The sequence below is a fragment of the Equus quagga genome, chromosome 3, assembly GCF_021613505.1.
Source record: "Equus quagga isolate Etosha38 chromosome 3, UCLA_HA_Equagga_1.0, whole genome shotgun sequence".
Lineage (NCBI taxonomy): Eukaryota > Metazoa > Chordata > Mammalia > Perissodactyla > Equidae > Equus > Equus quagga.
Window position 1 is genome coordinate 52,507,887 of NC_060269.1, and position 18,208 is coordinate 52,526,094.

An 18,208-nucleotide genomic window follows, 5' to 3' on the forward strand; every position below is an offset into this window, starting at 1 on the left:
TGGAAAAATGGAAGTAAAATATAATTTAAAGTGAAATACAGTAAAAATGGTGTACATATCAGAATACAAAAACATAATGCTAAGGGAGCTTCTTCATCACTCTTTTTAGGAAATATGCAATCCTCCCCACAAAAATAAAGTTGGGAAAATCAACTTATATTGTTTGATATTAATGCCTATAAACCAATGAAAAACATATTAAAAATTATAAATACTCATAAAAATTTTCTAAATTATTTTATGTTCAACAGCTCAATCAGATTTTGAAAATGATACTTAACAGAAGATTCTGTCATCATACAGAACAAGAAACATATTAGAAATTAACATATCTCAAGTCTGTTCCATCCAAATGACTCACAGTATCTATCTTATTCAGAACTAGATGGGAACAGGGTAATTTTTCTCACTCCTCAGTATAATCTACAACAAACAGTTTGGTTAATTTGACTCAAAGTCAAAAACAAACAGAAAACAAATACATGTCCTTCAATCTAATTTCTTTCATTTTTCTTGTTTTGATATAAACTTTCTTATGTATGTTTATCAGCTATATGTGTTCAATCAACCAAAACCCAGGGTCTGATGGTCTGCAAAATATTATTTCACAATATAGAAACAAAGCTACCAGCTCTATTTCTAATATTCATTCAAGAAAATATTTATTTTTAAAATATAAACTCCAAAATTCCACTAATACTCCATTATTTCATTTTAGTGCCAGTATATGAGTACAATACCACATAGCATTTAGGAAACAGGATTCGTGGGTCAGATTGCCTGGACCCAAATCCTGACTCTGACACTTTGTGGGAATATGACCTTGGGCAGGAGCTTAACTTCTTTCAGTGCCTTGCCTTCTACATCTACCTGGCAGGGTCTTCGTTAAGATTAAATAAACTAATATACTGCATACTTAGAATAGTGACTGGATATAGGACATTCCTTATAAATACCGACTATTATCATGTCATGAGATTCTCTCTGCCTGATAAATATGTTATTTCTGACAAGTTGGTAGGTTACAAACCTATCTGAAAATTAAAGTCTGGAGCTGACCCAGTGGCACACTGGTTAAGTTGACACACTCCACTTCAGTAGCCTGGGCTTCATGGGTTTGGATCCCCGATGCAGACCTATATACTACTCATCAAGCCATGCTGTGGTGGTGTCCCACATACAAAACAGAGGAAGGTTGGCACAGATGTTAGCTCAGGGACAATCTTCCTCAAGCAAAAAGAAGAGGATTGGCAACAGATGTTAGTTCAGTGCCAATCTTCCTTAAAAAAAAAAGAGAGAGAAAGAAAATTAAAGTAAATCAGTCTTACAGTATATCAGGGTTTGGAAGCCTCTCTATAGAAATCTTTTTTTAACGAGAGATAAATTGCAATTGAACACATTGTCACACACACAAAAATAAAAATTAAAAAAAATCATTATTGTAATTGTACGCACCAAGTATGGCAAATTTCAGTGTTAATATCTATTTCATAGGTAAGTTTGATTTTTCAAGGTTTATGATTCCATCTAAAAAATTCGTTTCTCAAGAAAGCTTGCAAATATATCTTAGTCTGCATGTCATTATTTTTTCATTGCCTGTCTTTTAGTACATTTGGCTTGACTTATTAAGTAGCCAAATGAAATTTTTTTTTTAGAATTTTAGAATGCAGATTCCACAAATATACTGGATACTAACAGTGAAACCACATGGAGTGTAGAAGAGAGAAACTAATATAGAAGGGGGGATTGGATAAGAATGACTGTTTCAGACTGCAGGTTAATAGCAACGTTGATGACAGTCTCCATTTGGTCTACCCAGGTTGGTTCTCACTCAGAGAGGATGGCTGTTCTAGCATTCATCCCAAATACTAAGTCAAAAGTTTGGAGACATAGTAAAATACCTTAAGCTTCTTTTTTTTTTGCCTTGTCCTCCCCAAAGCCCCCCACTAGATAGTTGTATATTCTTTGCTGTGGGTCCTTCTAGTTGTGGCACGTGGGACGCTGCCTCAGCGTGGTTTGATGAGCAGTGCCATGTCCGCGCCCAGGATTCGAACCAACGAAACACTAAGCCGCCTGCAGCGGAGCCCACGAACTTAACCACTTGGCCACGGGGCCAGGCCCCCTTAAGCTTCTTTTAATAACATACATATTATACCTCATTCTTAAAAATGATGTCTATTTTTAAGTGGTACTACCTCACGGAGTAATATCTTTTGTAAGATTACTATAGCCTTTATGAAGCAGAACTTTCTTTTGTTTCAAACTTTAAAAGGAAGAGTCTCTGGTTCTAACATTGTACAGCTTAATAAACAAATCTGTTTATGTATATAATTATGATTGCATTGAGTTTGATGTTTCCATTGCACATATGAAAGTGTTTCTTTTTCCATGCATATTTCCTGCTTTTACTTTTCAAGTAAGCAAACCAGAACTGCAAACTGTGTGTCCAGAAATGAGGGAACCCTAATTTTACATAAGGCTTTTCCTTTTGGGTCTTACATGGACCCCAGCTAAGTCTAAAAATCAATCAGCTCTGTTTTAAATGAAAGCATTTATTAACTGAAAATGAGAAAGGAAAGCGATTTATTTTGAAATTTTTCACAAATAAATCTGTTTCTAGTGAATGCACCTGAATATATTTGAAAACTGGATAAAGTGACTTGTATCAACTAATAAAAATGGGTACAGTTAAGTTCAGAAGCCAAATCAGTAATCTAAGACATGTATCTAAAAATAAGAGAGATCTTGACATCATCATGATACCTAATTAACTTATTTCCAACTATATTATTCTGAAATGAAAGTAATTATTACATAAATTTTTCCATTCATCTCAGCTCTCCTGTTCAGTATTTCAAAATCTAACCAGACAATAAATATCATGTTTAAAGCACAATGGTTATAAACATGTAAAGATTTTTATATTAAAATAATTATATTCTTACCCTGATCGAAGGCCTTTCCTGGACTCCAGGTGCGGAAATAATCATCCTAAGGGGGAAAATAATGTGAATTGAGTGTATATGAGTAATTTAAATGCAAATATTCATATAAAATCTAAAATAAAATATGAAATACAGAAGCTGAATACAAACCTCTACTTCCTGCAATGGCAAGCAGCAAATTATAAAAAAAATAAATAAAAAATAAATAAAGGAACAAGAGAAAAACAATAGTTATCAAAAAGGAACACATTGTTTACACGTTATAGAAATGTCTTTCAATAAATGTGTTCATTTTCATTGCAAGTCAATGTTTACTATAACAACTTAACTATTTTTAGTTGTCACTTCACCTAAATATTATAATACAGTACTTTCAATTGTAATTCAATGTGCAATATAACATGCAGATAATTACCCTAAGCTAATAAGCTATAAAATCATCTTGATGGTTTCCAATTATACAAGTTCATTTCCACGAATACAATAGTAAATGGAACCAATAAGATAGCAGTGAAAACACCAAGTGATTCTGCACTAGCATATACAGTATAAATATGCTTTATGTAAATCGGTCACATGTTAATTGAATATCTACAGAGTTCATCAAAATGCAATTAGAAGCTTGAAAAAAATGCACACAATTAAATCTTGTCTAAAGTTTAAATTGTTGATATGCAAAGGAATCATTACAATACGTTTACTATATATTTAGTAAATATGACTATACAACACAAAAGTGGGGCAATGTATACTGAAATATTTTTTTCAAAAGCAGAGCTAAATTGACTAACACTATTTTACTTTCTGTTTTGACCATCCTAAAAGCCTTGTAAAGGTACCTCATACATATCATCTTTTATGGTAAATAGAATAGATTTCACTGTTCAAATTAATAATCTATTTTCACTATAGGAAGAAAGGGTAGCACATCCTGGTGAAGATCCTTGATTAAACATTTCTTAGCTCCATATACGTAGACCCACTAAAGTCAGTCCAATGGAAAGATACAAAATGTAAGGAATCCAAAAGGCCAAGCACCGATTGTTTGAATCTTCCTTCTATCCTCTTTGCTAATATCCTTTGATGAAAAGGAGGAAAATGTAGCATGTATTTTAATTATGGAGATAAACACACTTCTCTAATTTATCTATTCTAAATTTTAAATTGTTACAAAAGTTTTTCCTTATTGTGACTAATCACCCATCATCACCTTCTGAACTCCCACCTCACCAACTTCACATGAAGGAAAAAAAGAAAAAACACAGAAGATACTGGTATCAGCCTTATATTTATGTTGAGATAGGATTATAGTAAGAGAAGAGCCTGTTATGGCAATCTACATTGCTGACTTCTGTACTAAATTGCCTAGGAGTAGGTTAAGGGAGGATAACACCACTGATAATTAAATCAACATTGATTGTTTAGTCTCTTTTTAAAAAACATTCTTTTTAAGAAAATTCTTGGAAAACTAAGCTTTCAAATTAAATTGTTCTACTCATTCTCAAATCTTTAGCTGAGGACCATAACACACTCATTTAATAACTTTTATTTTTTAGATTACATCTAATTGTTTGGGAAAGTGACAATTATTCATTCCAAACATGGAGAAGAGTTGGAGTTTCTCCTGAAGCATCACAACAAGCTGGACAATGAGCACCACGAGCAATGGATTTGGAGACAGGCAAACTTGAAGTTTAAGTCTGGCTTTACCACTTATTAGCTTATCACTTTAGAAAAGGCGGTGATCTAAACTTCAGATCCTTGCGACCAAACTTGGAAAAATAATACCTACTTATTTGGTAAGGGTGCTGTAGGGATTAGTTATAAAAAAATGTAAAATACTAGCACAATATCTGGCATAAAGGAGATGGTAAAGCATGCTTGCTAATCAGAAGGACCAGGTTCCTCTCCGTTAGCATCTTTGAGCAACATCACCGTTGGACAACTTGTCATTACTGCTGACAAAGTCCTTTGGTTTTTCTGGTTTATTAGAAATAGCCATAGACTCCTCATAACATTTTTGAAAGGGATGTCCAAACTGTCCCCACAAATGTCAAATGTTAGAAGAACTGAACTTTTTAAAAGTTTACCTTTATGACTGTAGTTAACGTGGGAAGGCAAGTATTTCTGTCATCACCTCAAACTCCTCTGAAGTGGTACCAGTGGCACCACCCAAAAAGATGTGGGTAACTTTTTATTACAATAGTGACTCAATTCATAGAATTAGCACTAGAGCTCTGGAAGGGGGGGAATAGGTGTGGAATTGACATTGTTAGCACTGAAGCCTGATAACACGAAAGCAAAACGTTTAACACACCAAATACTGCTTGAAATATTCAATATCAGTAGAGATTAGCAGGAATTAGGCAGACTATAAAAAAAAGAATATGATAGTAAAATCTAAGCTCAATCACATAAAATGACTTCCTTCAGAACAACATGATCACGTTGCATTAATTTGGGACCACTGCTACATAAAAATCGATAATCGTAACGTAAAACATGAGCATGGTTTTTTGGTTATGTCAAGGGCAACATCAACGTCTGGCCATTGTGGGGATTTGATACAGTATAGAAAAGCAAAGTAGTTAGCCTATTAGCTATTTTTAGATGTTTCTCTTTGTGTTCCCGCATCACTAGACTTTTTTTTTCTCTCTGAAAACGGTTTCACCTCATTAAATCTTAGGAATTTTGCCAGGATGAGAAATAAAAGTATTTTCACATAAGTGTTCATTCAGGCACAGCTTCTTTTGTCTCCGAAAGCTTTGTGTGAATATTGGTTGTTCTCAGGCTTCAATTTAGATCCAAAATAAGCCAACCAGGGATTTAGAAAACAACTGTGAGAAATGCCCCCAATTGAAGAGAGTCAGGTTCATACCACTGAAATCAAGCCTGAGTGTTCCAACAGGCAAGGTTGGATTCTCGTCACTCCTGTTCCAAAGCTTATGCCAGCAAATTACAGAGATGATGTGAATTTAAAAGTACACCTCTGCCAATTTCCTATATTTAAAGAAACAATATTTTCTAGTTTTCCAAAAAACATGGTTTGCATTAAAAAACTGATCTGTGTATCCTATTATTTAAACTTTTACTTGAGGTCTTAATACTCTATTTTACCTAATTTTAAAGAAAACATATTTAATGTAGAGCATAGTTTCTAAACTTTTAAATTACTGCTATTTTTGGCCAGATAATTCTTTTCTGTTTTGGAGGAGGGGTGCTGTCCTGTGCATTGCAGGCTGTTTAGCAGCATCTCTGTCCTCTACCCATGAGATACCGCTAGCGTCCTCCCTCAAGGTGTGACAAACAGAAATGTCACCAAATTTGGTCAAATGTCTCCTCAGAGGGAAAAATCACCTACTTGAGGATGACTGATGTAGTTATTGGGAAATAAATAAAGGCGAATGAATCAATATATCTTACAACAAAGGATTGCTAACAGTAACAGATTTTTCTTCACAAATGTTTTATTATATGGAGACAATATTATACACTCAACTTGGGTTTTTTGTGTTACATTTTACTGAGAGAACTGTGCAATTGTATTAATATCTTTCATCAAATTATTTAATGGCTGCCTAATATCCTTTAGTGTTGATTTACCGTCATGTAGCTATCCCTTCAGATGTCTGTGCTTTTGAATTGCTTATAATATCTTGCTATAATAAATAACTCATAGATAAATGTCTGCATATCTATTTTCTTATAAATACAGAATTTAAGTATAAGTTTAGGAAGATGATCACTATGAATAAACATCATGCCTAGAAGAGAGAAATGCATTTCCTGTGACAATAACTGGTTATACAGGCTTTGTCCAGATGAAGTAGGTCGGAAGGACAAGTTTACATCCAAAGATCAACTGTTTGGTTCATTCATTCACTGCTACATCTGTACTGATAAATTCCCCCATTGCCTGAAGGAAAAATATAGATTGTCAAACTAGGTCAGGGATTACTTAAGCATCCTCATAGATTTTGATATGTGATCAACTGCAAATGGGAGAATCTTAATACCTAGAGTTCCACAATGCGTAGCAATGTAGTATTATATTAGCCATTTTTCAGCCATTCAACTTGCTCCAGTGGCTATGAAGAGCTGTACAAGCAATAAAACCTTACTGAAACATATATTTGAAATGAAATTGCTAGCAAAGTATGCCACTTTTAAATAATAATCAATAGAGATACTATTGAAGTCTGATGGACACAATTTTGTCCTATATTTCCAAAGCCTTCTACAGTTTATGGTAAACTGCCACAAAGTATTTTTAAATTATAGAAGAATACTACACAATTATTAAATGAGACACAGGAGTTAATACTTTTAGAGACACTGCAAAAATAAAATGTGTTAACGTGATGATTATCAATGGTGGGTATGTTTCATACAGCATAGTTACGTCCTAACAATATGACAGTCCAGTTCTTGGTGAGGTATAGAATTTTATGGTTAATCTACACTAAAACAATTTAGGTGATAATATTTACACAGTACTTCTTCCATATCTGAAGTCTGATATCAGAATATCTTGGATTTCTTACAGGATCTTTGTATATAGTCATCCATTTGCAACCACACATATACACACACACACACACACAATATATATATTCATGCACATATGTTGAAATACATATATACATAAATGTATATATATCTTAAATAGGTGAATCTGCTATAGAGATTCATTTCATTAGTGTCTGTCTACAACATTTAAATGACATTTAAATAATATTTTAGTCATATGAGATATGTGATAAGGCAGATGTATTTTAACCAATTATAGCTTTGCCAAGAAAAAAATCCATGTCATATAAGATTGATAAGAAAAGATTATAAGATTATAAGAAAAGATTATATAAGATTGAAAGAAAAAGGAAAACAAAGAGGAAGATATAATTGGACATCGGGGCCAAGACTGAGATTTCTGATGAAAAAAACTTTGAGATAGAATGCACTATCTATCTACCACTTACTATGATATTTCAACTGACCTTAAGTTTTCTTTTCTTAAAATTGATATAATAATAATGTCTTTAGGCTATGTAAAGATTATATTACATAACATATTTAAAATATTAGTATAGTCTTTAGTTCACAATAAACACTTAAAAATTGGCATCTGTTATTATTATACTCAGGAAAACATTCTAGTGATTATCGTCAATCATTATAATGCTATAAACAAATATCTTTCTTAAACTGGTATCATATGAAAATGGAATTTTTGAATAAAATATGTGGTATATCCTTGAAGGAAGATTATAACATAAGGAATAGGAAGTGGGAAAGCAATCTATTAGGAACTCATTGTGTACTCTGACTTTTGAAGCCAGATGTACATAAAGTGTGATCTTATTCACCTTCCAAGGATATATCAGAGATTGGTGATTTTGTTTTGTTCAATTATTCCAATAAGCATTTATTGTGCTTCCAATAGATGCTAAGGAAAAAGAAAGTTGAGTGATATATGGCCTGTGACTTCAAAGAGCTCAGAATCTAATGTGAAAACTAGCTGCACTGGAGAATGGAGTATTTGAAGAGAAATCTGTTCAAAGCATGATGGGAGCAAAGGAAGAAAGCAAATAAATCTGTAAGGTGCTACATGAGAATTTTCCACACGGAAGGTAACACGTAAGCATGTTCATACAGGATATAGAAACCCAGAAAGCTAATTTTCCAAAGCCTTTTAGATATTATCTAGTCTTCCCTAACTTTAGAGATGAAGAATTTGAAGCTTCTGTAGTACGGGGGTAGAGAACTTCCAAAGATGGCCTCCATCAAACTGCTTTCTTCACTGTACATTAATCCTGATACTCACAACAACAGATGAAGTCTCATCCTTCTTCCCTGGAAAACAGCCTGGCTTTCCTGACTTACTTGCCCAACAGAATGTGGCAGAGTGGATTTCAGGAACTTCTAAGGCTAGTTTATAAGAAGCCTTTCATCCAGCCCCTATGAGAAAGGCCCAAGCCACATGCAGAAGCCACTGGTCTACATTCCCTCCTGAGCTCCCAGATGGCAACCAGAATCAATTGGCAGCCATGTGAGAGGGCCATTTTGAACTTTCAAATGACTTAGAGCCTAGCATACCCATTTTATTGCAATCACTTTTTAGAGACTCAAAGTGATAAACACCGAACTGAGCATAGTCAGGACACAGAACTATGAGAGACAATAATAAACTCTGGTTTTAAGCCACTAAGTTTTGGGCTGGTTTGTTACAGAATGATAAATAACTGGAAAGCCCCCAAGTCACACAATTAGTTGTGAAGATGAAAAAATGTATATACAAGATGTCCAAATCTGGTTTAGCATGTCTTTCCTAACAGCATGTCTTTGGATAAACAGACACAAACCCTCCAAACTGTCCCTTGTTCACAGGATTTAAACTTTGATCCATTAGGTAAATCCTTCAATCAGTCCTACTGGGTATCGGATGCTGACTGATGGCTTTAGCCTTAGAACATGGCTAACTGACCTTGCAGAGGACTCTCAGAGCAAATTCTGAGGAGTCATCAGTATCTTAACCCTCTATATGGATGTCAATCTGTACTTTATTCATTCTTCTCTGGGATTCTCCTACTTACCTTGTTTTTCTTCCTGGACTTTTCATTCATCCCCTACACCCCACCAATTACCCTGCATCCAAACCTACTTATCTGACTTCCCTACCTTGACCCTCTGGCCTCTATTTGGTTAAGCCTTGCTTCCAAGCAACCATCACTACCACCAATACCTTTTCCCACAAGCCAGTAAGAGACAAAAGGATTCCTAGTCTCAAATTCCACCCAAACAGGACATAGTTACAAACACATCCGGTATTAGGGAGTGTTTTTGGCTCCTAGTCTCTTTCAAGGAAGGACAGATTTGGCCAAAGGTCCCACACTGAAAGATCCTATTTATTCCCAAAGGAGTAAGTGAATCAGCAAAATGCTTATATTTGGGGAAAATATAAGATAGGAAGACCCCTGATTTTTAACTTTTCTACAATTATGTTTTCTGATTCAAACCTCCAGAAACAAAGCAAATATAATAAGCTATTGCTCCAGTTATTGACAAAAACTTTGTCGATCCTTCTCACATGTACACAGAAGTAAAAATTGTATGATGATGACTACGTGAACCTATGCTGAGGGGTGGGGAGGTAAATTTCCTAGAATTTCTTTGTTTTGTGATTATGTCACCCAAACCCTCTCATAGCAAACTTTAGAATTTCCCTATTAAAATTAACTCATTGTTTTCTGTGTTTCAATACCTCGGTTAACTTGTGAGGCACTGCTAGTTCTCTAAGCTAAAAAACGGAAAGAAAAATCTGTGTTTTTTTGAAATATGTTAATATTATGACAGTCTCCTTTACACGCCTCACCCTATTATGGAAAGAATGGCTAGTATAATAGCTAAGCCACTAAATTTCACAAAAGAGGAAACTCCTTTGTGTAAAAATACTTAAGGAATTTGATCACAAGATAGAGTAAGTAAGTAAGTTTTGTCTGGGTATAAAGGAATTATCTATATGAGACAAACTATCTGTTTCAGGCCCCCAAGTGTCACATTTATTACCTAAGTACTACTCATCTTTCCAAGTGATGTCCTAGGACCCTGAAAGAATTCATTTATAATCCTTTGGTGAGCCTTTTATTTTTCAGAGAGCATTTCATGCTCCCTGACTCACCACAGATTAAACACATAAATAAAATAAATTGCGCAAAAAGGACTGTGCCATTGGGGTAATTCCTCAACCGTCTCTGAAAACCTCTGCAAATTGAGAGTAAAATCCTTCTGAATATATATGGAATATGCACTGGTTACTTTGACAATGATACACAAAACCTTTGATTCATGAATATCAGGGAAAAACACAAAATATTTTGCCTTAATAAATAAAATAAGGGCTTTTAAATATTGTGAATCTTTGTTGTAACTTTAAGAAGGCTAACGCATATAAAGAAATGGAGAAAAACAGTGGCTGGAAGTTACCGCTCACTTACCCTATCCCAGGAAATGTTTTTAGCACTTTACTCTCAGCATCTGTAAGAGGTAAGTGCTTCTAAGATCACTCCTATTTCATAGATGAGGAAAGTGAAGCAGAGAGAAATTGAGTCATCTGCTAAAGTTTACACAGCTAGTTAGAAGTAGAGGCGGGATCTGAACTCCAGAAGCGTGGCTCAAAGCCTCCGTGCTTAAACATTCCATTATACCACAGGTTAGCAAGGATGGCCCATGGGCCAGACTCACCACATCTTTTCATAGATAAAGTTTTATTGGAAGACAGCCACACTCATTCTTTTACATACTGTCTATGTCTGCTTTGCCACTTAGCACAGCAGAGTGGAATAGTTACGACTGAGACCATACAGCCTGCAAAGCTAGTCTTAAACTGAAAAAGACCCCTGTACTCCTAGTCTATACTATATGGCCCCCATAAAAGAACCCATACAAAAAATAATAAAACAATGTTTAATGGAATTCCCCTCTATTTCCGCATAGGAAAACACATCTTCTTGGTGGGGGAAAAAAAGATATTTAATGCGTTTAATGGTCTGAATCTGTGTGATTCAATGCTAAAACTTTGAGGTCTATAAATTTTCCAAGTACTTTATTTGCCTTTTCTGACCATAAATATATCACCTAGCTTTGAATATAATCTACAGATGAGTTTACCATATTTTCGGCATGAGAGATTAAGATGTATAATCTGGAACCAAGGAAGTATATCATTTTAAAAATCTTTATGATATATTATACAAAAAAAATGTTTTATGCGCAGGTTGAAAATGTGTATTCTGGATAACATCATGATCCTCAATTTAAAATGAAAACCAAAGGATAAATTAAGGCAAAGTGTTTCTAGGTACTCTAAAAATGCTCCTGATCCTAGAGCAACTCTCAGATTACTAAATCAAAATTTTAGCTATTGTTTAGTTATTGAAACAAAATAGCAATATCAATATTTTCACATTTATTTCAGTCTTTTGATATTTACAACAGCATTTTCTTAGTGTTCACAGTTCGTAATTTTTAAAAATTATATGAAATTAAATATTGAATGTAATTCAAATACAGGACTGTTTCATCGGATCAAATAAAAATAACCTTATGCAATATATACTAAACTCACACTATCAGTCTGATATAAATCACTGGCATATACAGTCAATGAAAATATAGTACAATTCAAAATATAAAGTAAATACTGTGTAAAATAAAGGATAGTTAATCATCATAAAAGAAAGCAAAATAATACTTGTCTTTTTTACAATGTGCTATCTTAACAAAGTAAGCTAGTTGTTTCATTATTGAGTCAAGAATATATTTCTGTGCTTTCTTTTCTCCAACAGCAAAAATAAGCATTTCAGATTCTATACTGATTGTGTAGAAGGGAAGAGATATTTATAAGCGAACTCCAATTATTTCCAACTGGGGCCCTTATCATAATTAATACCTGTGAATACCTTTTTGAGCATGTCTATTTTTAAACTCAATTTGAGGGCTGTTCTGCTGACATTGAGTTTTCATTTTTGTTTTTAAGACAATTCTTGATTTGCTTTCATTGTTATTATTGTCATTTTATTTCATCATGTATAAATTGAGATTCAAATGCATGGTCGCTATCATCTATAGTAACAGTGTTACATTCATAGTTCACTGGTTTGTAAAATATTTGAACTAAAGTATCATTTATTCTTGCCCTAGAAGCTTTTCCTGGTGACTATTATCTTCTCCTTCCTATTCAGCACTACAGAGATAGAAGACTTTCTGAAAGAATGATCCTTTGCTTAATTCAAAAATTTAGTAACACATATATCTTGGGGTTTGTCCCAAAATATTTAAGTTTTAGATGTCAGACTTCTTAAAACACTGAAATATCAGTAATACTACTAAAACATCAACACAGTAGTTTTTAGAAATAGCCCATGGGCTGGCCCCATGGCATAGTGATTAAGTTTGGTATGCTCTGATTCTGCAGCTCGGGCTTGTGGGTTCACATCCTTGGTGCAGATCTACACCACTCATCAGCCATGCTGTGGTGGCAACTCACATCCAAAATAGAGGAAGATTGGCATAGATGTTAGGTCAGGGCAAATCTTCCCCAGTAAAAAATAAAATGAAAATATCCCAGTATAGTAGAAAGCCAAGAAGGAGAGTTACAATCAGTAGTAAAGGATTATATGGAGGATAGTGGCTAAAAAACAGTCCCTAGGAATCCACTTGACTCTCTGTGCACTGGTAGTAGATGGCGCACTCCTCCTCTTTTTTAGGAAGGGTGCATTAGTTGACTATGGCTGCATACTAAATTACACCAAAATTTAGTGGCTCAAAACAACAAACATTTACCTTACAGTATTTGAAGGGCAAGAATCTGGGTGTGGCTTAGCTGACTGCTCCTGCCTCAAAATCTCTCAAGAAGCTGCAATGAAGGTGCCAACCAGGGCTGCATTCTCTTCTGAAGGCTTGACCAAGGGAGAATCATCTTCCAATCTTTCAAGTACTTCTTTTAGCAAGATTTCATTCCTTGCTAACTCTTGGACTGAGGGCTTCAGTTCCTCACTGGCTCGGTTCCAGTTCCTTGCCACATGGGTCTCTCCACAGGGCAGCTCACATCATGGCTTCCCCTAACGTGAGGACTCTACAGAGCATGAGAGTGGATGGCTAATACAGAATATGGTCTTTTTAAAGCTAATTTCAAAATGACACCCCATCACTATTGCATTGTTTACTTGTTAGAAGGGAGTCATTAGATCCGGCCCAAATTCAAGCACAAAATCATGAATAATCAGGATGTGGGGATCACTGGGGGACATCTTAGAGGTCTAAAACCAGAAGAAACTGCTAGAAACTCTTTTCCTCATTTGACACAAGAATATTTTGTTTTTCTGTTGTGAAGATTTTCAAGGAAAGGGATTTCAAATCTCACTCATTAGTTTAATTTCAAGATTCAGTAAAGTCACTGTTTATGTCTATACTATGTAGCAGTGCTTCAAAAGCTATTTGTGGTGAAGATCCAGTTTCACTTTTCCCAAACCATTTCAGAACAAACCGTTTGTAAAATGCAATAAAACAAATTATTTTAAAAATGAAGTAAAAAAAGACATATAAAATACAAACACAAATTCAGTACTACTAGAGTTAATCAACATAAATTTTTTCCATCAAATTGCTACGAAGTTCTTTCAATGCTTTCTCTCAATTTCTATACCTATCCTGCACAGGTTGCAGACCAGCACCAATCTGTGGACCATACTTTGAGCAACATGGACTGATATAATATAAACAGATGTAGTTAGAGATGTGTCCTCCAAACTTCCTATATCTATGTTTGCAGGTTTTGTCTAATAAAATGCTATGAATCCAACAAATAACCAAATGTCACATTTCCAAAAGGCTGAGAATATTTCAGCTAATTTGATAGTTGGAAAAAAATTACATTAGAATAATTTTTTGCTTATGATAAAGAAGTGAGGTAAAATCAATAACAATATTTTGCCTCTAATTTGCCTGTGATTGAGAACACATATTAGATCATTCTCTTTTCCCTTAGTCTACAATCATCAAAAAGCAAGCAGCTATCAACAAATACAGCCATGGGAAATAAATGTGTTTGCACATTTGAAAATTTACATTAAAATAAATCACAATAAAGTTTTATAACATAGGTAATCTTATATAGAGCTGTGCACTTTACAGCTCTAACTATAATAAAATACGCAAAATAGAAAACTTTAAGTAACTCAAAGTATGCACACAAATAAAACAAAAATTGTAACCTATATGCCTGCTAATAGACTCTTTCACAATAAGCAATCTACAGAATAAACAAAATTTTAAAATAGTACAAACTGCTTATTTTCTTAAGTATCCACTAATTAATTAGGCTTATGATGTCCTGTGAGACATTTATGTTTTTGCATTAAACAATATAATAGCCAAAATATATAATTAGGAAGTCAGGAAAGTGTGACTTCAGATACCAGCAACCAAAAATTAGAAACATTTTAAAATTTGCATAGTCCTTTTAAACTTAGCTTGCTACTTTTACATCCTTTTAGAACCATACCAATAAAAATAAATTTGCCATAATTATATCAAGTCCACACACAAGAGATTAAAGTGAAAATCTAACAGGTATGTGTAAAAGTACACATGGAATTGATTTAATATTTTTCAAATTGTGTTAAAATATATCAATTGAAGTCAAAAGAAAAAACAAAAAGTTGTGGGGCCAGCCCATGGCGTAGTGGTTAAGTCTGGTGTGCTCTGCTTCGGTGGCCCAGGTTAGCGGCTTCAGATCTTGGGCATGGACCCCCACCGTTTGTCAAGCCATGCTTTGGCAGCAACCCACATACAAAATAGAGGAAGACTGGCACAGGTATTAGGTCAGGGCTAATCTTCCTCAAGCTAAAAAACAAGGAAGATTGGCAACAGATGTTAGCACAGAGTGACTCTTCCTCACCAAAAAGGAAAAGAAAAGTTGTATGGTTGAAATTCACCCACTTTATTTTATATTAAGGAAGACACTAAATAACACATGTACCTTAAATAATAAAACATGGCATTCCTCCAGTATTTAGTTTATGATTTGAAAAGATCCATTTTGAAAGGATAATTAATCATTCTTACCAAGTATGCATATACGTATGGACACATACACATACACTTCTCACAGTTCTTCAGATTTCCAAATAATCCTGCATTTCCTATTTTGTACTACTGTTATCTCATCCTTATTAAAAGAAAGACGAAAAGCTATAGCTCAAATGAAGAGTACAGAAATGAAACTCCTAAGGAAATGCACAAGAGGTTCTTATCTAATTGCATCTTGTAGTTCAAATTACCAGAACAGTTTTAAGGGAACAAGATTCCCTTTAGAATAATCTGATGTTGAGCAAGACAACATCTATATTACATGTATTTTAAATTGGAAAAAAAGCGATTTCACACATCTAAGTTACAGGGCATCCAATTCTGCTTCCTTTTCCCTTCTTCTGAATATACACAGAAAATGAACAGTTTTTTAATATGACTCAATGCTAATGTTTAACATATACTGTCTGGTTTTATTGGTGCTCTGTGCCCCTCATCTGTATTTTAATAAGGCCAAAAGTTTTGAATATTATGGAAGAAAAGGTTAATATTAGTAACCATTGAAATACGTTTTATATATTTGGTTTCATTTTTTATTGTACTTAATTATTGCAGGTGAGTCCATTTACAGAAGGAAGAGAGGAAAAAAGGATGGAAGGAAATAAGGAATGAAGGAAGGAGAGGAAGGAGGGAGAGAAGGAAGGGAGTGTTTAGCAAAGGGTTCATTTAATACCTTTTAAACATTGTAGCTACCCTGTAATACAACTATCATCTTTTCCTGTCAACCCTCCATATCCACGAGTTATGCATAGCCACTCGAGCATCCGCAGATTTTGGTATCTGCAGGTGTCCTGGAACCAATCCCACACGAACACTGAGGGAAGACTGTACTTCAATATACAGATGAGGAAAGGCTACATGACAACCTAAATTATTTTTGCACATTGATTTATTTAGTAAATATTTATTGTCTATTATGTTCCAACTCTAAACAAGGAGGTAAAATCAGTAAATAAAATAAAGTGTCTTCCTGGGGCATAGAGTCTGATGCTGGAGCTATTACAGTTCTATATAATATTTATGACTAGAAAGGTTCTACAGTGATTGGTAAGATCCCTTTTGTTTTCCTAAACTTATTCTGATATTTACATGTTATTCTTTGCTTCGCCAAATGGCATTTGGGAAAATACAATACATATATACACACGCACACACACACCCCTAGCTTTCATAAGACTATATGTGCAGAAATTTTAGATGTAAGCTCAAAAATACTGTCAAATATAAAGACGAAACATCTGTGAATGTCTGAAGCACATTTTAAAAACACAGAACTAAATCTTGTTGCTTTCTTCTACAAAATGTGTTAGTTTTCAAAAGTTTGAAAACTATTAATGACTTTTCAAAGCTTCCCACAAAATTGTTTTGTCAGTATCCATTCATGAGGAACGACCTATATCCCTTGATAGGGCCTAATTTATGCTCCTTGCTGTTTTTTCTTTGAACATTCCTGGATTTAATTATCTGGAATAAACTGTTCCTCTTGACGAGAAATACTGTTTCTTGGTTTTATTCCACATCTATAGAAATTTAGAAGCAAGATCCAATAGAAGGGGGGGAAATCTTTACAGACTAAACACACCAAGAAAAATAAAAGTCCATGGAGCACGGTGAAAAGAGCCATTTCCTTAGTTTTAATCAGTGATTAGATGCCAAGAACACATAAGAAAAAAAAATCAAATGCAATAGCCAATTTCTCTGTGAATGTGTGATTAATATTGCCAGTCAATTGAATCTTGTAAGCAGTTCAGAATGTCGTTAATTACAGTCCGGGGGAAAGCAAATTCAATATCAAACACTTTTAAGCAAAAGTAAATGGAGTTTTCTGGTGTTGGCAACTGTAATGTGTTTTGAGCAGTGCTGAGTTACTTCGTACATTAGCATAGTTGTTTATGGACTTAGTGATATGATACTTAAAACCTACTCTAATGTAGGTATTAAATTAGATCAGAACTGTGTTTACCAGTTTTAGGGTGGGAGGCCATATGTCCTATAAAGATAAAAGGATTTAGACTATTGAAAAAGCAGCAAGTACAGTTTAAAATCCCTGGAATGAAGAATGCAAGAGAATCTGCTATCTGGGGAGAGCAGGTAATCCTTCACCAAGCAGAGTTCTTGCAAACCACATCGACGGCAAATTTTCCTTTTACAAATGTTCTCCATTCCTACCATTTTCCAAACCTGGCCATTATTCATGGTTTTCAGCCCTAGATATAACTATATTTGGCCATTATAGTCAACTTCCTACTCTTTTAAGATATTTCACCTTCTATAACAAGCGAAAGGGCGATTTCCCACCAGTATAGTCCTAATCTAGTGACCTGTGTTCTGTTGCACTAGTTACTAAGCAAGTGAGATGATTTAGGAGGTCAGGGGACACTGAGAATGCCACCTGCAAACAAGTTTCCAATGTTCTCAGTAATCTGTTACTTAGATTGATCAACTCTCCCTTTATATTGCATATGTCCCCTAAGAGCAAGCAATCAGTTGTTCCTCAGAAGCAATTACAGTAATGTTAAGTAGTACTAGATTCTCAGTAATGGAAATGAACCTTCCTCTCATTCCTGCTCCAAAGGGAAATAAAAGGGCAAAGGGGAATTTCCTAAGTCATTTTA

At 34.4% G+C, this 18,208-nt stretch overlaps 1 protein-coding gene across 1 annotated transcript in view; it reads right to left on the reverse strand.

Moving 5' to 3' along the window:
• SPOCK3 (SPARC (osteonectin), cwcv and kazal like domains proteoglycan 3) overlaps positions 1–18,208 on the reverse strand; it is a 461,901-nt gene that overhangs the window by 292,543 nt on the left and 151,150 nt on the right. Inside the window, exon 3 of the mRNA XM_046656940.1 lies at positions 2,946–2,991. Coding sequence (XP_046512896.1) covers positions 2,946–2,991 — 46 coding nt within the window. The remainder of the gene's footprint in view (positions 1–2,945; positions 2,992–18,208) is intronic.